The 23,246-nt window shown below is 47.2% G+C and overlaps 1 protein-coding gene and 1 non-coding gene across 2 annotated transcripts in view; both read left to right on the top strand.

Annotated features, from left to right (window-relative positions):
• Positions 1-14,364, top strand: part of MEI1 (meiotic double-stranded break formation protein 1) — a 53,685-nt gene extending 39,321 nt beyond the window's left edge. The window contains exons 24-30 of the mRNA XM_065405142.1: positions 387-568; positions 3,806-3,887; positions 4,844-5,034; positions 5,483-5,564; positions 12,596-12,702; positions 13,448-13,579; positions 14,011-14,364. Of these exons, the coding sequence (XP_065261214.1) occupies positions 387-568; positions 3,806-3,887; positions 4,844-5,034; positions 5,483-5,564; positions 12,596-12,702; positions 13,448-13,579; positions 14,011-14,364 (1,130 nt within the window). The remainder of the gene's footprint in view (positions 1-386; positions 569-3,805; positions 3,888-4,843; positions 5,035-5,482; positions 5,565-12,595; positions 12,703-13,447; positions 13,580-14,010) is intronic.
• Positions 14,365-16,736: 2,372 nt separating this feature from the next.
• On the top strand, positions 16,737-16,808 carry TRNAD-GUC (transfer RNA aspartic acid (anticodon GUC)). Its single transcript has one exon. It is a non-coding gene; the product is annotated as a tRNA-Asp (tRNA).
• The last annotated feature ends 6,438 nt before the right edge of the window (positions 16,809-23,246 follow it).

Raw genomic sequence — 23,246 nt, 5'->3', positions numbered from 1 at the left:
CTGTGGAGCAGGGGACTAGCTTTGTTTTACTTGTTCGTACAACAGCTAGCTAGCACAATAGGGCCCTGATGCCTGAATGGGGCTTCCAGGCTCTACCCTAAATTAAATAATAATAGCAGAGAGAGGAAGATCAAGATGGCCACCGTACTAGATTATTTTAATGCTGTTTATTCTATTAGCTGTGTCAGAGATCACATCTGTGTGGCAGAAGGTGGAATGCCAGACTAGACTGACCACTGGTCTGAGGTGCTGTGCCCTGTGGGTTTTTTTGGTTGCCTCTTGATTGTAGTGGCTTGCTTAAATCACTTGTGTCACATACATGCTGATTCCTTCTATGCCATCCCAGCAGACTCTTGAAGCCTGTTGTACCCTTTTCTCCTGCATAGTGGTGGCTGTACTGCTCTCTAGTGTGCCTTTGTTGGAGTTGCTCCAGAAGGTTTTGGAGCTCACCTGGATGTGGCCCTGTCGCTCTGGACCTGCTTTATCTTCATCCGAAGAGGCACTTCTCTGCTCTGCTTGGCTGCTGACTGCTTCCCTCTTAGCTCATCAGCATCGTTACAACTCTGAGGTTAGAACTGCTGTCAAGCCAGAACCCAAGCTGTGAGAGAACAGTCATCATGCTAAAATAAAATCCCTGTTCACAGGCAGAAATGATTCACATTGGCCTGGACTCTGCTGGCCTTTGCAGTTACTGCACTGTTCTGTGCAGGGGATTCCTAGTTCTGATCTCCTGGTCTCCCAGCCTGGCAGAGGGCTAGGAATCCTATCAGGTGGTTAGCTAAGGCCTGGTCTACACTAAGGGGTGGGGATCGATCTAAATTAGGCAACTTCAGCTACGTGAATAACATAGCTGAAGTCGACATACTTAGATCTACTTACTGCGTTGTCTTCACTGCGGAAAGTCGATGGCTGACGCTCTCCCGTTGACTCCGCCTGCACCTCTCGCCCTGGTGGAGTACCGGAGTCAATGGGAGAGTGCTCAGTGGTCGATTTATCGCGTCTAGAGTAAACGCGAAAAATTGACTCCCCCCACCCCGCTGGATCGATTGCTGCCCGTCGATCCAGCGGGTAATGTAGACAAGCCCTTAGATGTAAACCATTTGAGGGCTCAAGAGAAGGGTGGTGATCCTGGGGAAAAATCTCCAAACTCCCCTTTCCCCCCAAAAAGCTAAATTCTCTGTGAGAGAGTGATACATTTTAAAGGTGCTTTTCAGGAGGCTAACAACCATTCTGTAAATTATAAACCATTTTGTTGGTGCTCTCTATTGGACTTACAGGTAACTGTGAATGGAATATTCTCTAACACCAATGCAAGAGGGTGACCTTCCCCTCTAAATATATATGCCGGTGCCTCATACCATTCCTTGTGATAAAATGGAGTTAAAGCTTCAGTGGCATGAACTTAGGCTCTGATCCTGCAAACACTTACACAAATGCTGAAATTGACTCATGAGTAGTCCTATTGAAGTTAGCGGGGCTACTCATAGTCAGTGAAGTTACCCAAGTGTGTAAGCTTGTGCAGGATTGGGGCCTAAGTCTGTATGGCCAGGAAAGGATGCACAGTTTTTGGGCCCCCTTAATGGGTGTGTAGCCCCTTGTAATTCCTTGCAGCACTGGACTTTTCCATAGAAAGACTGATGTGTTTCTAACCTGTCCATTGGATATATCTGTAACCTGCAAAAGGCTCAGCTTCTCAGGGCTTACAAACCTAACATCATGAGATACTGGGTGAGGAATAGAGGCCTTGAGACAAATCAGTCACAGTTTGTCATCTCACTTACACTTTCTCCCCTGAAACACACTCTTCAAGGCTGTGATGTTGTGAAGGCTCTAGGGACTGTGTTATCCTGATGACTACTAATGTTGTGCTGTGTCTTTCGGGAGACCCAGGTTTGGTTTTCCCAGCCCATATTGATCACTGGGATGTGAGCATTTACTGTCTTGTAAGCCTATCTCTTAAATTCAACAGTACTTGACTGGCATGACAGCATACACGGGTACTGCCACAGAGAGCTCTCTAGTACCAGTCAGAGGTAATTAGGTGGTGGATTTAGGAATGCCTCAGGGATCAGGCTGAGCAGTGAGACACTTCAGTGGTATTTCTCTGGAAGTCCCATCAGTTTCTGAAGAATTTAAGCTTTCCTTAAAAATGGGGGGAGGGATAGAGCCACTGTTGTTCTCTGGCTGCTTTCCACTGTTCCATTGCTGCTCATGCAGTACTTCTGGAGTGACGCAAAGCAGCCACATCTGGCCCAGAGCTTTTTGCCTTTATGGTTGTGAATGAGAGCTGATGCCATGCTGTCTCCCCGAGTCTGCAAATATTTAGATGGAAAGAACATCTTAGAAAAGTGTGAACTGCCCTCCGTGGGGTGTTAATGAGTTCGGTTTATCTGCCAGCATCAGGTTTGGTCATTATCTCTTTTACTGCTCATCATTTTAGTAGAAACAACTAGCTCAGGGGTGGGCAAACTATGGCCCGTGGGCCAGATCCGGCCCGTCAGGGCTTTGGATCCGTCCCACAGGATTGCCACCCCCGTGGCGCCGCGGAGCCTGCACCACTACTGGAAGCGGCCAGCACCACGTCCCTGCAGCCCCCCGGGGGGGGGGGGGGGGGGAGCAGAGGGCTCCGTGCACTGTCCTCGCCTGCAGGCACTGCCCCCTGCAGCTCCCATTGGCCAGGAACGAGGAACCATGGCCAATGGGAGCTTCGGGGGAAGTATCCACAGGTGAGGGCAGCACGCGAAGCCCTCTGTCTCCCACCCTTCCAGGGGCCGCAGGGACGTTGTGCTGGCTGCTTCTGGGAGTGGCGCGGGGCCACAGCAGGTAGGCAGGGAGCCTGTCTTTGCGCCACTGCTACCCCGGAGCCGCTCCAGTTAAGCAGCGCCAGGCCAGAGCCTGCACCCCCCACCCCAACCCCCTGCATCACCTTCCTGCACCTCGCACTCCTCCTGCACCCCAGCCCCCTGCCGCACCCCTCCTGCACCTCAACCCCCTGCCCTGAGCCCCCTCTCTCACCCCGCACCCTCCTGCGCCCCAACCCCTTGTCCTGAGCCCCTTCCTGCACACCACACCCCCTCCCACACCCCGCACTCCCTCCTGCACCCCAATTCCCTGCCCCAGCCCTACATTCATGGCCCTGCATGCAATTTCCCCACCCAGATGTGGCCCTCGGACCTAAAAGTTTGCCCACCCCTGAACTAGCTGTTTGGGGAAACCAGGCAGAGTGCAGGATAACAAGTGGAGCTTGGGCCCCAGTCATTCCTTCTCCAATCTGACCCCTGAAATCGTGTCATCTTTACCTAGTAATATATTTCCAAATGGTCAGTTATGGACACTGTCTAAAGAAATAATTGATTACAATCTATAGGTACCTTCGGGGGGAACAAATATTTTGATAATGGACTCTTCAGTCTATCAGGGGAATGGTCTTATATGATCCAGTGGCTGGAAGTTGAAGCTAGACAAATTGAGACTGGAAACGAGGCATACATTTTTAACAGTGAGTGTAATTAACCATTGGAAGCACTTACGAAGGGCTGTGGTGGATTCTCCGTCACTGGTGATTTTTAAATCAAGACTGGCTGTTTTTCTAAAAGATCTGCTTTAGGAATTATTTTGGGGAAGTTCTATGGCCTGTGTTATATAGGAGGTCAGGCTAGATGAACAAAATGGTCCCTTCTGGCCTTGAAATCTATGAGAATTAAGAGCATTTAAGGGGACAGTCTTCCACCTGATAACCTGTTGATTCAACACCAGAGACAGGCTTTTATTCATTCTTCTTTCACCCGGTGTTTTATTCTCCTAGGTTCACCAGACGATCTCTCTGGATGTAGAAAAGGTCCTGAATGCAGTTATCTTCAGAAGGAAGAAGCCTGCACTGCTCTTAGGTATGCAGAGGCTGTCTAGGGTCATGCTCCTGCTGCCTGGGAACAATAACTGGCACTTGCCTAGTTCCAAGACTGTTTAAAGTAGATAGGGAGAATGTTGGGAGAGAAGTTAAGACTATTTGAAGGCAAAAAGAACACAAATAAGAGTGACCGATGTACTGGAGGTGAACATGCAGGTGGGAGTTTGGCACCTTTGGTGCATTTAGCTTTGTCCACATGGGTGGCGGTATCATAGGCTGGGGGAGGCTGTGCCTCTCCAAACAGCCAGGCGTGGCCCCGCCAATGCTCCACACACAGGTCCCCTCCTCCTGCTTCCTGCTCTGCGGCTCCCCCTGTGCAGTAGCCGTGCTGCCTGCCCTCCCGGCGCTCTGGGGTTGGGGGAACTAGGGCCGCGCTGCCCACCCTCCTGGCACTCTGGTCCTGAGGGCACTAGCTTGGGGCAGGGGCTGGTGGCTCTCGTGGGGGAGGGGGTGCAGAAGGGGCGGGACCTCAGGTGGAAGGGGCAGGGCTGGGGGCTAGCCTCCCCCAGCCGATGGTTCACGTGCCGCCCATGTTTGTCCACTACAGATTTGGGGTACTTGGGGCAAAGGTAAAATGAGTTTGGTGGTGTTCATCCCTGGTGGATATTTTTTCATTTCTTGAAACTACCATAGAGTTAGGTAACAGGGCTTGAAACTGAGCAAGAGTTGGAATAACAAGTGAGGTGGTGCTGCAGGGCCGGGTATGTGGGGACTTAGTTTAGTGGCATTCATGCCTGCAGACACTAGCCAGTGCAATCTCCCTTTAATAGGTCCTGAAAATAAATCCACCCAACTTTTCCTTCTCTCCTCTGTCAGGCTTTGCCCTGGGCATTCATGTGCAGGGTTGGGTCCTTGGTGCTGAATGGTTTTGGTTTCGTGGGGTTGGGGTGGGGGAGGGAAATGCTGTGTTGTAATAACAAGCAGTTGTGTGTGCAGTCAGTATCCTTCAGTTCCTGCGAGCCATCCTCAGACAGAACTTCTCTTCCTCCCTGCTGGTGCTCGTAGTCCAGCCTACAGCCCAAAGCAGGATGGAGCCATCATTGTCAGAGGACGATGCCACCCTGTATCCACTGGCCACGTGGCAGGTGCTCTCGCTTGTTGTCAGTCTGCAGAACCTTCTGGTCCAGGTACATTTACAGACATAAATAAACACAGATTAGTCTGAGGAAAAACGCCTCAAATAACATGGCCCAAGGGAATTTCTCCCCTTCTTCACCCCTTACAGAATGATAGAAATTTGATCTGTAAGGAAGCATTAGACCATATTCTCCCACCACAGCCAGTGCAGGGCTGTTATATACAGTATATCCTGCAGGACTTTGCCCAGTCCAGCATGCTTTCACCATTTCCCTTGGGACACTGTTCCTCAGTCTTATAATTTCTGAACCAAGTTCTGGCCTCATATGACTTTATGGTGAACGGAGTGCAGAGCTGGCTTGGTAAGTGCATTGTATATTGCATGCCCTGAGGACGATGAAAAGTGTAATTTGCCTAAGCTACACCTTTTGCACCTCCTGTCTCTTGAATTTTCCTCTCTCAACAACATGGCCCTCATTCTTTTCTCTGTGTTTTCAGAAAGACCTATTGCTGTCTCAGACTGTTGTTGCCTGCCTGGAGGTCTTGATGGAGTACCTGCATAAGAGGAACCAGGGCATCGGTAAACCTGCCCAGTCCTTGCTTATTTGGGCCTCAATCCTACTGAGCCGTCTGGCCCTGATCCAACAAGCACATGTCTGACGTCAAGCCCGTGGCTACAGTCCCATTGAAATCAAAGGAACTACTTGTGTGCCTAAAGTTAATCACGTGCTTCAGTGCATTGTTGGATTGAGGTCAGAACACCCAGGCCTCTGCAGAATCGAGCCCTTGCTGTGGTCACGAACCCATCCCATGGTTGGTTTTCAAAAGAACAAAAATCATGCTCCCCATCCTCATGTCTGCTATGATTGAAAAGACTAGATAGCTTGGGAATGGGATTCAGAACTTTTCACCTGCTGGTCATTTGTTCCACTCCTTGAGGCCAGAACAACTAGGTGACTGAGGGGCCGAGAATGGATATGGAACCTTTTACCTGTAGGTTGCCAGTTGGACTTTGGTCCCAGGTTAGGGGCACAGGGAAGTGGGATATGGAAATGGTGGCATTCCCAGAGACCAAGAGTTCAACACAGAATTTGAACTCAAGAACCCCATGTCACAGTGTGCTCTGCTGGCTTGCCGAAGATTTCTTACAGTGGAGCCAGTGGAATAGAAGGTTTCCCTTAGTTTCAGCCTCCTGATACAGGGCAGTGGGCTCTGTCTTCAATCTTGAAACAGAAAAGTTCCCTGCTCCATGACCCATTCGAATCAGTCACAGAGGGTACGTCTACCCAGCGAGGAGGAGCCCACAGCAGCAAATCTCAGACCTTGGTGTAACACACTGCTGGGGACACCCAGAGCTGTGAGTCACTGCGTTACCTCTCTGCCTCAACAAAAGTGAGCTTTGCTGGAGGTTAGATTATGTCAGCTCCCTGCCCCACCAATCTGTCTTCCTGACCAGCAAACTCCTCAAGGCTCTCCCAGTCCAAACCTTGCCTCGCAAGCAATGATCAATAAACTCCAGCCACCCAGCTCCTCAAAGTGACGTTTCTCTGCAGTGCACAGCAGCTATCACTGTACAGTCACCGAGGATATTAAGTTTGCTGCTCTGTTAAATAGTCAGTACATTACATCTTAATTTAACTGGGGTAAACACATCCTTTCTTCAACCACAGCACTGAATGGGTTTATAGTAAAGGTAAAACAAGTTTATTAAACAAAAGTTATGGTTAAGTCATACCAAGTAAAAGGGATAAAGGTAGAAATGGTTACAAGCAAATAAAAGTGAAAACAGGCCTCTAAAAGACTAAAACTTAACCTAGCAAGATACAGTCTTTGTTCAAGATAGTCTCTCTCCCCCACAGTTGTCTTTCCAGCTTTTTCTGGCAGGATCCAGTACAGTGATAAAATTGTTTGGTTCCTTTGTCTCCTAAGGTGAAGGATATGAAATATTTCTGTGTTCCCTATAGCCCCAAGGGGATTGTGTTTGTCTTACAAGTCAGGAAGGCCTCTTGGCGATTCAGTCTCCTGGCTTTCTGTGGGATGCAGGAGCCATCTTAATTCTCTGTCTCTTGAGTTCACGATCAGGATAACCCCCATTGGTTTAACTTGATAGCCTTGTTTATTGCTAATATCTAAATTGAGGTAAACCCACATTCATTTGTCTAGGACAGACCTGTTTATTACCTTTCCCTAGGGTAGGCTGTCTGGTCTTAATCATTTTAGAGAGAATTCATAACTTCACATATAACATTAATTCATGCATTTTACAGTGATAGTAATAACCAGCATGTTATTAGCTTTCATATGCTGCCTTACACAATATCTTTGGATAAATATCATGATGACAGTGTTGGAGGTAGTGAGTTAAATCATAGAATATCAGGGTTAGAAGGGACCTCAGGAGGTTATCTAGTCCAATCCCCTGCTCAAAGCAGGACCAATCCCCAGACAGATTTTTGCCCCAGATCCTTAAACGGCCTCTTCAAGGATTTAACTCACATTCCTGGGTTCAGCAGGCCAATGCTCAAACCACTGAACTATCCCTCCCACCAGAATTGGCTGTGTCTGATGAGAGACAATGTACCCTATGTCAGTGGGCATTAAGGGCTGTTAGGGTCACTCCTGGATCTACAGACTCCGGCTTGCGGGGCTCTCACTACAGCGCTAAAAATAACTTTGTAGCCCCTAGGCTTCAGGCTGGAGCTGAGGATCTGAAGCCTACTGCCATCCCTAGGCTTCAGAGCCCAAGCTCCACCTTGAGCTGCAACTTCAAAGCAGACTACACAGCTGTTTTTAGAGCACTAACCCTTGGCTGGGAGGCTTGCTTAGATCCATTCATAGATTCCAAAGGCAAAAGGGACCTCTGTGATCATCTAGTCTGACCTCCTGTATAACCCAGGCCATGGAATTATTTTGGGGACATTCTTAGAGCAGATATTTTTGAAAAATACCAATCTTGATTTACAAATTATCCAATGATGGAGAATTGACCATGACCCTTGTTAAATTGTTCCAATGGTTAATTACCCTCACTGTTAAAAATTTACACCTAATATCCAGTCTGAATTTGTCTAGCTTCAACTTCTAGCCATTGGATCATGTTACACATTTCTCTGCTAGATTGAAGACCCCATTATTAACTATTTGTTCCCCCATGTAGATAGTTGCAGACTATGATCACGTCACCCCTTAACCTTCTCTTTGTTAAGCTAAATAGATTGAACTCCTTGAGTCTGTCGCTATAAGGTATGTCTTCTAATCCTTTAATCATTCTCTTGTCTTTTCTCTGAACTCTCTCCAATTTATCAACATCCTTCTTGAATGGTGGGCACCAGAACTGAACACAGTATTCCAGCATCAGTCGCACCAGTGCCAAACAGAGGTAAAATAACCTCTCTACTCTACTCTACTCTACTCTACTCTACTCAAGATTCACCTGTTTATGCGTCCAAGAATCACACTGGCCCTTTTGGCCACAGCATCACTGGGAACTGACATTCAGGTGATTAACCACCACAACCCCCAAATCTTTTTCAGAGTCTCTGCTTCTCAGGATAGAGTCCCCCATCATGTCGATATAGCCTACATTTTTCGTTACTAGATGTATACATTTACACTTAGCCATATTAAAATGCATATTAAAATGGTTTGCGTTTACCCAGTTTACCAAGCAATCCAGATCACTCTGGATCAGTGACCTGTCCTCGTCATTATTTATCACTCCCCCAATTTTTGTATCATCTGCAAACTTTATCAGTGATGAGATTATGTTTTCTTCCAGGTCATTGATAAAAATATTAAATAGCCTAGGGCCAAGAAACCATCCCTGCAGAACCCTGCTGGAAACACGTTTACTTGATGACGATTCCCCATTTACAGTTACATTTTGAGACCTGTCAGCCCATTTATAATCTATTTAATGTGTGTCATGTTAATTTTATATTATTCTAGTTTTTTAATCAAAATGCTGTGCGGTTCAAAGTCACATGCCTTAAAGAAGTCTAAGTATAATATATCGACACTATTGTCTTTATCAACCAAACTTATAACCTCATCAAAAAAAGAAAAAAGTTGATTTGCATTAATTACATTATCCTCCCTTAATTCTTTATTAATCAAGTCCCATATCAGCTGTTCTGTTATCTTGCCTGAGATCAGTGTGGCTTACAGGCATATGATTATCCTGTTACTCTGTTTATCCTTCTAGTCTTCTGGAACTTCCCCATACTCCAAGACTTACTGAAAATCAATATTAATGGTCCAGCGAACTTCTCAGCCAGCTCTTTTAAAACTTTTGGATGCTGGTTATCTGGAGCTGGCGATTTAAAAATGTCCAACTTTAGTAGTTTCTGTTTAACATCCTCCAGAGATACTAGTGGAATGGATTGTTATTATCTAATGATGTGACTATTGCATCTGTTTTTTGCCCCAAATACAGAACAGATATATTTACTGAAGACATCTGCCTTTTCTTCATTATTAGTGATAATTCCACCAGTTTTATCTAGTAATAGACCAATACCATTGTTGGGATTCTTTTTGTTGCTAATATAGTTTAAAAACTCCTTCTTATTGACCTTCTCTCTGGTGGCTACAGATTTCTCCTTGTGTCCCTTTGTTTCCCTTATCAGTTTTCTACAGTTCCTAACTTCTGACTTATATTCATTGCTATCAAGTTCCCCTTATAGCTGCTTTCACTTCCCCTCTAAACCAGGTTCATTTTTAACCAGCACTGGCTTCTTCCTCAATTGTGGCTTTTTAGGCATCTATAGTAAGGTGTTCTTAAATGATTCCCAATTATCATTCACATTTTTCTTATTAAATTCTTCCTTCCAGCTGGTTTGGCTCGTAAGTGCTTTGTGAAATTGGCCCTAATAAAGCACCAAGTATATATATTTCTGGTCTGGACTTAATTCTGCTTTCCCATTATAAATGCGATTAATTCATGATCACTTGTACCTAAGCTACCATTAATTTTTAGTTCTATGATTTAGTTCTGCTTTTGTGGGCTGTGTAAACATACCCAGAGAGAGAACACCAAAGAATGAATGAACATCAAACAAAAGGGTCATTGTTGGCAGGGAGGAAACTAGTAAATGAAAATGTGATGTTACAGATGAATGCCACTCAGTAGCCCAAGTTTGTCTCTGATAAAGTCCCCATAGAACAAAAGAGAGAGCAGATTAGTAGGAGGTTCCACTGATTCAATATTAAACAGATCACATGCTGTTTCAGCATTTCAGCAACAGTGTAATATATCACAAACTGTGGAGTTTGGAGTATCCTAGTTTGGAATTCTAAGAAAGGGGGAAACAGTATGGATCTGTTTTTATGGCCGTAGTGCCCAGAACCCCAGGTCAGGATTGGGGTCCCATTGTGCTGGGTGCTATAGAAATACACAGGAAGATATGCTCTCTACCCGGGTAAGAGCTTACAACGTAAGAAGGTGAATGACCTACAAAAGGTGGGGAGACAACCAAATGGGTACAGTTTTTCTGTACACTCAGCTTGTTTACACACCCAGTTGCACCTGTTTGATTTAAGGTATGATTTTAAACCGATTTAGCTAAAACTGGTACAGAAGGCTATGTGGATGCTCCTTTTGGTCTGAACCAGGCTTATTTAGCTTAAAGACAGACTAGGAAGGTGCTTAAGCAAAACTGAAATAAGCCACTCAAACTGAAATGGGAGTGTCCACAGGGGTTTTAGTCAATTTAGCTAAACTAGTTTTATTAAACCATTACAAACTTTTGTGTAGACAAGGTCTACTCCTTGGGGAATTCTGCACCAAAAAAATAAAAATTCTGCACACAATATTTGAAAATTCTGCAAAAATCTGTATATTTTGTTTGTCAAAATAACACAATATAATCATGCCAGTTACAATTATTTTGGTAATTTATTTCAAAATATCTGTCAGCAAGTATGTCTGTAACAATACAGACCAAAAAAAAAGATTCTGGTATTTTTTTTTTGACAGATAGATTCCTTACGAGGCATATTAAGACAGAACTTTGTGTTATTTATTTAAATTACAATACAGAACTGTATTTCTTGCATCTGTCAGAAGCAGTGCAAAGGCTTGGGGGATTTGGGGTAATGGAGGAGCTGAGGGAGAGAGAAGGAGCCTAGGAGTGAACCACGAGGGTGTTGGGTGTGGGTGGGAGGTTTTTCTTTGGGGGTGGGGATTGTTGTGTTGGGAAGCCTCCCCCATGCAGACCCTGGCTGACCCCAAACCTCTCCTATTCAATCAGGCACTTCTGCCCCTGTCCCCGCATCCCTCATCCCCATGGGTCTCTGCAGCCCCCCACCCCGTCCCCAGGCTCAACGCTGTCACCCCACTAGCTCCTGAACCCATGCTCCAGTCTGTCCCCCCCCCCAGCCATTCTGAACCCGTCTGTGAACCCCCAGCATCCCTGTGTGCCCCACTCTGTCCTAACCTGGCTCCGCAGGCTGGGTGCTGTGATGGACTTCTACTCCTGGGGGAATTATGCAGAACTGGGCATAGAATTTTGTATTTTCCCACATAAAATATATTTTGCCTAAGAAGTGCTGCAGTTCCGCCTTTTGCCCACCAGAGGCCGCTGTGGCGCTAGTACAGCTGGCATGAACGCAGCTGGCTGTTCTGGTACCACAGCGACCTCTGATGGGCAAAAGGTGGAACTGTAGCACTTAGGCAAAATGTTTTTTATGCGGGAATATACAAAATTATGCAAAACAGATTAATTCTGTGCATCCACACATGCGCAGAATTCCCCCAGAAGTAAAGGCCTAAATGTACATACTGAGCTCTTGTTTTCATTACTAAATGCCCTTCAAATCTAGCTGACTGCCCCATATCCTATCCTTAATTAGTTGGCCTAGTCACTGTGGGCATCACAAAAGAAATGGGCCTTGCAGAAGAATTTGAAAGAGGAGAAGGTAGTGGCCCTTTGGATGAGGCTGGGGAGAGACTTCCAGAGGTAGAGGCAGTGTGGAAGAAGGCATGAAGATGGCTGTGGGTGAAGTGGGCAGACAAGGCTAGTATAAGTCGCAGAGCAGAGGGGAAGGGGTAAGAGGATTTCTCCATGAAAATATAATGAGGTGTAATTATTTATAGGTGTACAATATTAACACACGGCCATATGTAGGTGATGATAATATCTCTCACAGTGAGAGCAGAACCTAGATTTCCCTTGTAGTTCTGGGCTAGGGATAGCTCCCTCCTCTTTCTGAAAAGTGCCCCTGGAGATCTGTTTAACCATCGCTTGTACAAATGCCAGAGATGGGGAGAAGGCAACTGGGTTTACTATCTCAAGACGATTGGCTTATCTGATACTGCAGCCCCCACACCCAGTACTTCAGTGTCTGAATTAGATATGAGCTCAAGTCCTGCTGTGAGGCCCCAAACCAGAAAGCAATGGTTGAAGAAGTGGCTAAGCCTTTGGCCTCCTAGCTGATAAACCCTCCCCTGATGAAGGGATATAAAACAAATACCACTTTTGTCTCCTGTGGCTTGGTGTCTCGCAGGAAGAACAGAAGGATTTGGCATGAAGGAGTGCTCTTACCTAAGAGCACCCTTCCATTGCGGTTTTTAAAACCACCTGTGATGGGTTTCTCTTCTTGCTCCTCCAGCGCTCCATGTCGTCTCACAGCCCTGGAATCGATTCCTGCTTTTCACACTACTGGATGGTGGCGAGAGCTCCTTCCTTCGTCCAGAAATTCTCAGGCTGATGACTTTGGTGAGCAGGGGAGGAATAGACAGTTCTGCGAATCAATTGTGTATTAGTACAATGCAGGTTTGTACGTTATTGGATGGTACATCATAAGTTTACCTCCCAACATGCACACTTCCATTGCTTTCACTCTGTAACTGTATTCTTGGCCCATAATTGGACAACAAACTAATAATCTTGAAGTGCAGAAGGGAAGTCCCCTATACATTTTGACCTTTAGGTGGATATACCCTGTTCTTCCTCTGTGTAACATTCCCATGATATGTGGGGGCGGGGAGAGAAAAGAGAATATGTGGTTTTCTTTGCTTTACTGCATTGTTGAAGCAGTGGTCTCACATGTCAAATATGTGTGAAGATATTGTTGAACGAAAGATGATGGCAGCTGATCTAAGACTCTGCCCTTCCCTACCTGAGGTCTTGCTTGCACAAGAAAGTTGCACTGGTTTAACTTCAGTTTCAACTGATTTAGTTAAACCGGTGCAAACCCCTGTGTGGATACTCTTATTTCAATTTAAGGATGGCTTATTTTGGTTAGGCTTCAACTGATTCTTAATTGACTAAAGCTAAACTGAATTAAGCCTGATTTAAATCATAAGTAGAGTGTTTGCACAGCTTTTTTCATCGGTTTGACTAAACTGGTTTAAAATCTCACCTTTGGTTAAGTGCAGCTTCCTTGTGTAGCTGTAGATGAGTCACCGCTGGAATCAGTGTGACTTCTGTTATTAAATGCCCCTTTTTCCTGTTGGTCAAGTTTGTGAGATATCGGAGCAGCGATATTATTTCTCAAAGTGAAATTAGCCAGATACTCCAAGAGGCAGCAAAAGCCAAGTTAGCAGAGCTTCCTGGTGCCACATCCCACGCTCTACGCCTCTTTCTACTTCAGGTAAGAGTGCTGGCAAGGCCCAGGAGGAAAAGGGAAATGGGGGCATGTGGGAAGAGGTTATAAGAAGGGGATCCTGCAAATAATCTCTTCTGTTTTTGCTATGAGACTTGGGAAACGCTTCGGGTTCTGTGAGGTAGAAGATAATGGGGTGGGGAGGATCATGCAGATGATCAGCTTGGCTGTTTGTGTCTGGTGCAGTCAGGGAGGTACTGTGGAACAGAAAAGCAAAACATTTCAAGCAGTGCCCAGATTGTATCGTTTATGTTGCTATGAGCCCCTCTGCCTATTGAATCTCACACTTTGTAATAAGAAGAGCGTGGGGTTCATTGCCATGGATGGGAGAGTGGGGGAAGTAAGGGATGGAGATGTGAAGGAACAAACCAGTTAGTTGCCCTTTGGTCTGGAAATCATCCCTTTCCTTTGGTATTCAGCTTCAGAGTGGGAGTTGTGAGAGGGAGCCAGCCCAGGAAGGGACCATTCAGACCTTGCTGGAGAGCCTCCAAGCCAGGACCCGGACCCGGACCCATCTAAGCCCACAGGACATGGTGTATCCTTTTGCAAGACACACATCCTTGGTAAATGACATTGCTAAGCAAGGCGCAGCAGTTGGGCTAGGGGTGATATTTAATCTGTTGCTCCATGCCATCTTCCAGCTAAGATTGAATGAGAGTAAGACTGTATTCAGTACATCTCCACTTGTTGCAGATGCCAAGACCCTCATGCCAAGAACTGGCCATGGGCATTGTGTGGTGAAAAAAATCCTAATTGTGCAGAAAAGGGATTAATGATACCTAGCCCCTCGCTACCTGTGCTGGGAACGGTGTCCTGGTGGGATGATGCTTGTCCATCAGAGACAGCTTGAGGAGTGAGCACAGGACTGGGAGCCGGGAACATCTGATCATGGCCCCGTCACTGACTCCTCCCTAGGACAAGTGATTCACTTAACTTCTCTGTCTGCCTGAGTTTTCCCATCTGTTAACTGGTGCTGCTACTCATTTTTCCTTCCTCACAGGGGTGACATGGAGATAACTGGATGCTTGTAAAGCACTTTGAAAACAACCACCATTATGCAAGGACTAGGTATTATTGTTAGCCCTTGTTAAAAGGGCAGGCATGCCTTGTGGCATTGTCAAGCATCTCCCCCACCCAGCCTGGGCTAGAAGCAGAGTTGATGGGCACTGCTTGCAATTACAACTAGCTCTTCTCAACCAGAAGGGTCATTTAGCCCAAAGTTGCCATTGTTGGGGGTTGGGAAATAAATGAGGGAGCCTAGAGTATATGCCTAATTAAGTGGCTACTTCTCTCTAAAATTAGCTGCTTTAGCCTGCCTGGCTTCTTTGCACTGCATTGTCTCAGCCAGCTAATGCCCCAGACACTGTCTCTTTTCTTGTGCCTGTGCAGGGGACTCTGTCCAAAGTGCTGCTGAAGCTAATGCTGTTGCGAGCCACCTGTAGTGCAGTGACTGTGAGGCATCTCTGTTGCCTTTGACAGTCACATGGGAGTCACCCCTTAAGGATCTATCTTTTAAGTAAAACCCCCACTGGGTGGCTGGCGCCACCCTCAGGATTCCTGCCAGAGTGGTTCCACCATCATCCCATGTTGGGAGCAGAGGTTTGCTCCAGAACAAAAGTTCTCAACCTGCACATATTGATCCCATTCCCCGTGAGGTTCCCTGCAATTGTCTTTTTTGCAGGTAGAGGGGGTAGTGCCCTGAGCCATCTCCCTTATTCCTTGCCTCTGGGCTGTTGCAACTGGTCTTGCGATGCGAAGGAGGCCCATAAATCCTTGCACTGTTTTTTACAAAGGATTCTGGATGCATCTGAATAGGAATGGTGATGAATGACTGCATGTGAGGGTCACTGTATGGAAGAGTGAGAATCCTCTAGTTGAAATCCAGGTTTTTAAGTTTAACATTGTCTGGAAAGCCGTTCCCCTCCCCACAGCCAGAACCCAGTTGTAGGGAAAGGACAGTGTAGTAGCTTCTCAGCAACATGTGTTGAGCACTGCTCAAACAGGAAATTACAACAGCGAGTTGGGTTTTCCTGGCTTGTCCTTCCCTTTGGTTTTCCATTCATGCCATTAATGTCAGATGCCTGGGAGGAGTGGCAGTGTCTCTCTCGCACATTGCAGACTGAAACAAGAGGAGGGAGCACATGGAGCAGAGAAATAAGAAATGGACAGAGAAAAAAACCATTCCTGCCCTTTTTCCCAGACAGTGGCTTAGAGAGGAGCAATAACAGAAATGGTTGGTAGCTGGTTTTCAAAAGTTATGTGTTTACTGTTGTTGAAAAGCAATCACAAAATAAAATCTTTCATTCCCTCTTTTTTCTATTCATGTGTTAGAAATGGCTTGGTTGAAACCTGCCCTTCAGGTCAGACTTGCATTCATTGGGAGCACACCACAGCACTTCCCAGGTGGTATGCGTGGGGGGAGGGGGTGTCTCAGCCTGTAGCAACAGTAAAAATAGATTGAAACAGAAGGGGGAGCTCTCAGCACACTAACCAGCAAGGAGAATGAGCGCTGCTTACCTAAGCCAGAGCATGGCAGCTCCTCTCTCCTTATAGTGGAGATGCAGGATCTGTGTCACAAACAGACACAGGTAACCCCTTTACATTAACCCTGGCTCTGCAGCCTCCTCTCAGAGCCCCTTCCTTCCACTTGACAGACTTGTAGATGCAATGAAATCAATTCCCTACTTCTCTATATAAGACTCACTTCTCCAGAACTGTGGTAGCATCTGAATGTGTCATGGATCATAACTCTCATTATCACGAGCCTCCAGCTACTCCTGCTGGCCACAGCCAAACCTTTTATGTTAATTGCTTGTTCCTGAAACACCTCCAGTGGTTTACCATCCATTTTCTTTCCCATTCAAATGCCCTCTTCTCATCCTCAAACACGTTTACAACTGTCGGTGAGGGAAAGGTCCCAGGCAGGTGTTGTGGGAGGAGCTGTGTAGCCCCCAAAGGGGGCCTGCTGGGCAAGCGGATGTAAGGAGGGAGAGGGCGTTTCCCAGGGCTGTTGCTGCAGCCAACCAAAGCCTTTAGGAAGGAGAAGAGAGCAAGCGGTGTTGTTGCCCGCTAGGGCCCATGGTGTCATGTCAACTGGCCATAGGTGGTCTCCCGCAGCTCCACGCAGTGCGCGGCCCAGCCCCTTTCCTCGTTAGTATAGTGGTGAGTATCCCCGCCTGTCACGCGGGAGACCGGGGTTTGATTCCCCGACGGGGAGAGAGCGCTACCTTTTGAATGGGGAGAAAGAAATGCCTTGCCCGGCCAGCACATTCCTCATCTCCTCCTTGTATGGCGACTTCCGCTCACACTTCCCGCCACGGTGCTGAGTTTCACCTCCAGAGAGAAAATTAGCCCGCAAGGCCACCCCTGCCCTAGCGAAAGCCTCTACATCGCCTCCGGCCACTGGGCCCAGCTTCAAGACCTGCACGTCGGGGCACGCTTCAGAGTCGCAAAGGGAAATATTCTGGCCAAGGGCATGAGGACAATCGCCCGGCCTAACGTGGTGGCAGCTGGTCAAGGGGCAAGGAAGAGAGAAAAGCGGACAGGCAGCAGGCTGGCCTCCTGTCTTTTTTCCTTTTGTTACGATTTTAACTGTGACAGTCATGGGGAGACTTGAGAAATAGCTGTGGCCGTAGGTGAGGTGGGCGGCCGCCCCGAGAGCACAGAAGTGGGCAGTTCCCATTCGGCTGCTGTGTCACCCGGCGGCTGGCCGTGATTGTCTAGTGGTCAGTAGTCTGCACTGTGGCCGCAGCAACCTGCCTTCGAATGTGAGTCGCGTCTTTGCTTTTTGGTGGGGGATCTTCTGACGCACGCCCAGTGGCTCAGCCCGATTGCGTCCATTTGCAAAGAGAGCCAGCAGCTGGTGCCTAGTTTCCGCTTGGTAAAGGAACGTCAATGAGGTAAATCCATCAGAAAAAGAGTAACGGGGATGAGTAACGGGAAGTTTTCCTGGGCGCCAACGTCCGGAAGCAGCATATTCCATCCTGGAAAGGGCTGAGTTTGGAATGTGCAGCCACTGCGCGTTGAAGGGAAGGATCTTGCGGGCCTGAGAAGCTACGGCCCTCGAGAGGGGCTTCTAAAGCCAAAGGGAGCTTGGGTGAGTTTGTGATGGCGTGAGTTTGAGGAGCGTGTGAAGTGTGGAACAGGGAGGGTGGAAAGAAAGGGTTGTGAGAGGCAGAAGGTGCTGAGCAGCCCATCGGTGAGGGAAAGGTCCCAGGCAGGTGTTGTGGGCGGAGCTGTGTAGCCCCCACATGTGGCTTGTTGAGAGACTTTTCCCTGCAGCGGGATGAGGTCTAGAGATGGGAGGTGCATCATGGCTGTTGCTGTCCTGGGGTACCCGTGGGCCAGGCCGGGGTGGCTCCAAGCTTCGGCTGGTCCTGGTCTCCTCTGGTCGTGGGCAGGGGGGCTTTTGATCCTCCAGCCAGTGTTGGGCTCCTCTGGCTGAGAGGGGGGTGCGTGGAACTCCTCCAGGCAGGAGGGGACTTGTGGTCCTGGCCCTGGGGAAGGGAAGGGGGTCTCGGGAGTTCTGCTGTGGAAGGGGAGGTGCAGGTGGAATAGGCAGAGCCGGGGCTAGCCTCCCCTAAGGTGGGCTCCACCCCCCGCCTATGGTGCTCCTCTTCTCTCACTGACTGACTTTCCTTCTTATCTCTCTGTAAAATAGAACTATCTCCAGACTCACCTCTTCCGTGGTGACTTCACCCAGTAACCCAACAAGCACTTTTTCCCAATCATGGTCCTTAATATTGGTGGCCCATTAGCTCTTTTCTCGCTGACTCTCAAGTACCTACCTAGCCCTTCTTCTTGTAATATATCCAGAGCCATAACTTTTCTAGGTTGGGAGATATTAATGTGACTGTGGCATTATATGACATATATACTGTGCTTTTTAAAACAGTGATTGAGTGAAATTATATGATTTTCAGAACAAAAAGTCAGATACAACTTCCTTTGTTTTTCTGCTGGGTAGTCCTCTTTCTTTAGCAGATCTTTTCTGCATCCCATCTATTTCAATTTGCTTGTCGCACTCAGAGGTCTTGTGTACAAAAATTTCTTTCTAGAAAAGTTCCCCACTAGTGCTGAACGTTGGTTCAGCTTCACTGGGGTTAGCTGAGTTGGGTAGACTGCTGCAGACATTTAACTGTGGATCATGTCTCCCTACCCAGAACAGATCTAAATAACATGGTGTTACAAGTGCCTACAGTGGGACTCCCAATGTTGCTAACAGTAAGACCAATGACAGTTGCCCCATGGTGGTTGGTGTTTCTTTGAGGTCTGCCATCTAAGTACTGGTTCTGCTTAGCTGATGGATCACAGCACTTGGTGGTGCAGCTGCAGGCGTTCACACTTTAAGGACTTAATCCTGCAAACATTTATGCAGATGAAGTGACCCAATTTTATCCATGTGAGCAGTCTTACTGACCTCAGTGGAAACACTGGAATGAGCAAAGGCATATATGCAAGCACTGGCCTGAGCTAGCCTTTTGCCTGTGCATATTTAACACTTTAAATCTACACATTTTATTTTGAAGGTTATCTTTTCATTTTCGTCATTTATTTTTGATCCATTTCCACTCCATGTTCTGTATGATTCATAGATTCATAGATTCTAGGATTGGAAGGGACCTCGAGAGGTCATCGAGTCCAGTCCCCTGCCCTCATGGCAGGACCAAATACTGTCTAGACCATCCCTGATAAACATTTATCTAACCTACTCTTAAATATCTCCAGAGATGGAGACTCCACAACCTCCCTAGGCAATTTATTCCAGTGTTTAACCACCCTGACAGTCAGGAACTTTTTCCTAATGTCCAACCTAAACCTCCCTTGCTGCAGTTTAAGCCCATTGCTTCTTGTTCTATCCTTAGAGACTAAGGTGAACAAGTTTTCTCCCTCCTCCTTATGACACCCTTTTAGATACCTGAAAACTGCTATCATGTCCCCTCTCAGTCTTCTCTTTTTCAAACTAAACAAACCCAATTCTTTCAGCCTTCCTTCATAGGTCATGTTCTCAAGACCTTTAATCATTCTTGTTGCTCTTCTCTGGACCCTCTCCAATTTCTCCACATCTTTCTTGAAATGCGGTGCCCAGAACTGGACACAATACTCCAGTTGAGGCCTAACCAGTGCAGAGTAGAGCGGAAGAATGACTTCTCGTGTCTTGCTCACAACACACCTGTTAATACATCCCAGAATCACATTTGCTTTTTTTGCAACAGCATCATACTGTTGACTCATATTTAGCTTGTGGTCCACTATAACCCCTAGATCCCTTTCTGACGTACTCCTTCCTAGACAGTCTCTTCCCATTCTGTATGTGTGAAACTGATTTTTCCTTCCTAAGTGGAGCACTTTGCATTTGTCTTTGTTAAACTTCATCCTGTTTACCTCAGACCATTTCTCCAATTTGTCCAGATCATTTTGAATTATGACCCTGTCCTCCAAAGCAGTTGCAATCCCTCCCAGTTTGGTATCATCCGCAAACTTAATAAGCGTACTTTCTATGCCAATATCTAAGTCGTTAATGAAGATATTGAACAGAGCCGGTCCCAAAACATCCCTGCGGAACCCCACTTGTTATGCCTTTCCAGCAGGATTGGGAACCATTAATAACAACTCTCTGAGTACGGTTATCCAGCCAGTTATGCACTCACCTTATAGTAGCCCCATCTAAATTGTATTTGCCTAGTTTATCGATAAGAATATCATGCAAGACTGTATCAAATGCCTTACTAAAGTCTAGGTATACCACATCCATAGCTTCTCCCTTATCCACAAGACTCGTTATCCTATGAAAGAAAGCTATCAGATTGGTTTGACACGATTTGTTCTTTACAAATCCATGCTGGCTATTCCCTATCACCTTACCACCTTCCAAGTGTTTGCAGATGATTTCCTTAATTACTCGCTCCATTATCTTCCCAGGCACAGAAGTTAAACTAACTGGTCTGTAGTTTCCTGGGTTGTTTTTATTTCCCTTTTTATAGATGGGCACTATATTTGCCCTTTTCCAGTCTTCTGGAATCTCTCCCGTTTCCCATGATTTTCCAAAGATAATAGCTAGAGGCTTAGATACCTCCTCTATTAGCTCCTTGAGTATTCTAGGATGCATTTCATCAGGCCCTGGTGACTTGCAGACATCTAATTTTTCTAAGTGATTTTTAACTTGTTCTTTTTTTATTTTATCTGCTAAACCTACCCCCTTCCCATTAGCATTCACTATGTTAGGCATTCCTTCAGACTTCTCGGTGAAGACCAAAACAAAGTAGTCATTAAGCATCTCTGCCATTTCCAAGTTTCCTGTTACTGTTTCTCCCTCTTCACTGAGCAGTGGGCCTACCCTGTCTTTGGTCTTCCTCTTGCTTCTAATGTATTGATAAAAAGTCTTCTTGTTTCCCTTTATTTCCGTAGCTAGTTTGAGCTCATTTTGTGCCTTTGCCTTTCTAATCTTGCCCCTGCATTCCTGTGTTGTTTGCCTATATTCATCTTTTGTAATCTGTCCTAGTTTCCATTTTTTATATGAGTCCTTTTTATTTTTTAGATCATGCAAGATCTCGTGGTTAAGCCAAGGTGGTCTTTTGCCACATTTTCTATCTTTCCTAACCAGCGGAATAGCTTGCTTTTGGGCCCTTAATAGTGTCCCTTTGAAAAACTGCCAACTCTCCTCAGTTGTTTTTCCCCTCAGCAGGGCCGGCTCTGGCTTTTTTGCCGCCCCAGGCAAAAAAGCCTCCGGCCGCCGCCCCCCCCCCCCCCCGCGGGGGGGGGGGGGCGGAGACCGGGGGGGGGCGGCGAGCCCCGGCGGGGGCTCCGCTCTCCCCCCGGCGGCCGGGGGCCAGAGCGCCGGGGGCAGGGCGGCGAGCCCCGGCGGGGGCAGGGTGGCGAGCCCCGGCGGGGGCTCGGCTCTCCCCCCGGCGGCCAGAGCGCCGGGGGCAGGGCGGCGAGAGGGCGGCAAGCCCCCGCTGGGGCTCGGCTCTCCCCCCGGCGGCCAGAGCGCAGGGCGGCGAGCCCCGGCAGCCGGGGGGAGGGCGCGGGGGGGGGAGGGCGGCCAGAGCGCCGGGGGGAGGGCGGCGAGCCCGGCTGTGGCCCCGCTCTCCCCGGCGGCCCGAGCGCCGCGCCGCCCCCCTCCAGGTGCCGCCCCAAGCACCAGCTTGGTTGCCTGGTGCCTGGAGCCGGCCCTGCCCCTCAGTCTTGATTCCCATGGGACCTTACCTATCAGCTCTCTGAGCTTACCAAAATCTGCCTTCCTGAAATCCATTGTCTCTATTTTGCTGTACTCCCTTCTACCCTTCCTTAGAATTGCAAACTCTATGATTTCATGATCACTTTCACCCAAGCTGCCTTCTACTTTCAAATTCTCAATGAGTTCCTCCCTATTTGTTAAAATCAAGTATAGAACAGCTTCCCCCCAGTAGCTTTTTCAACCTTCTGAAATAAAAAGTTGTCTGCAATGCTGTCCAAGAACTTATTGGATAGTCTGTGCCCCGCTGTGTTATTTTCCCAACATATATCTGGATAGTTGAAGTCCCCCATCACCACCAAATCTTGGGCTTTGGATGATTTTGTTAGTTGTTTAAAAAAAGCCTCATCCACCTCTTCCACATGGTTAGGTGGCCTGTAGTAGACTCTAGCATGACATCACCCTTGTTTTTTACCCCTTTTAGCCTAACCCAGAGACTCTCAACACTTCCGTCTCCTATGTCCATCTCCACCTCAGTCCAAGTGTGTACATTTTTAATATATAAGGCAACACCTCCTCCCTTTTCCCCCTGTCTATCCTTCCTGAGAAAGCTGTACCCATCCACATCAACATTCCAATCATGTGTATTATCCCACCAAGTTTCAGTGATGCCAACAATGTCATAATTGTATTTATTTATTTATTAGCACTTCCAGTTCTTCCTGCTTATTACCCATACTTCTCGCATTTGTATATAGGCATCTAAGCTACTGGTTCGATCTTGGTTCAAAGACATTTTGTTTTTTTTAAAAATCCTCTTAGTCATCACCTTACATTTCTAGGGTCTTTCTGCCTGAAGGATCCAAAAGATTTTACAGAGTGAATATTCAGCAAATACTCCTCTGCCCCCGAAATGCAGCCCTTGCTGGGCGGGCATCCTACGGCGCATCTGTGTTATTGAGATTACCGTGTATGTGTGTGCTAGGGTGACTCGACAAGAAGTGTGAAAAATCAAGAGGGGAGGCTAATAGGGTCCTATACAGTGCTTAATTTGTGCTGAGGCAGCCATGGCACCTCTCGGCTTTGCAGTTCAGAGCCCCAGCACCTCTGGGTTTGCCCACTCAGTTATTAAAGTAAAAAAATTGCTTGAGCCCCAGCACCTCTTTCTTTACAAATTAAGCACTGATCCTATATAAGACAAAGCCCCTATCATCGGGATGGTCCTTTTAAAATCGCGACACCTGGTCTGTCTCTCTGTGTGTGACACCAAATTGTTGACCAGATTCAGTGGCCTGTGTTGTCACCAGGTGGAAGTCCAGAAGGCGACTGGAATCACAGTGTGCTCAGAGAACAATGTGATTGTAGCTGTGCAGTGAAACCGGGCCAAGACAGCACCCTGCACTGGTAACCTCCTGCCCCGAGACGCTGCCCCTGCTGCTCCGCCGCGGCTGAGCCCGAGCGCCCTGCACCGGCCCGGCTCGT

Source organism: Emys orbicularis, chromosome 1, assembly GCF_028017835.1.
Source record: "Emys orbicularis isolate rEmyOrb1 chromosome 1, rEmyOrb1.hap1, whole genome shotgun sequence".
Classification (NCBI taxonomy): Eukaryota; Metazoa; Chordata; order Testudines; family Emydidae; genus Emys; species Emys orbicularis.
This window is presented reverse-complemented; position numbering and strand designations above follow the sequence as displayed.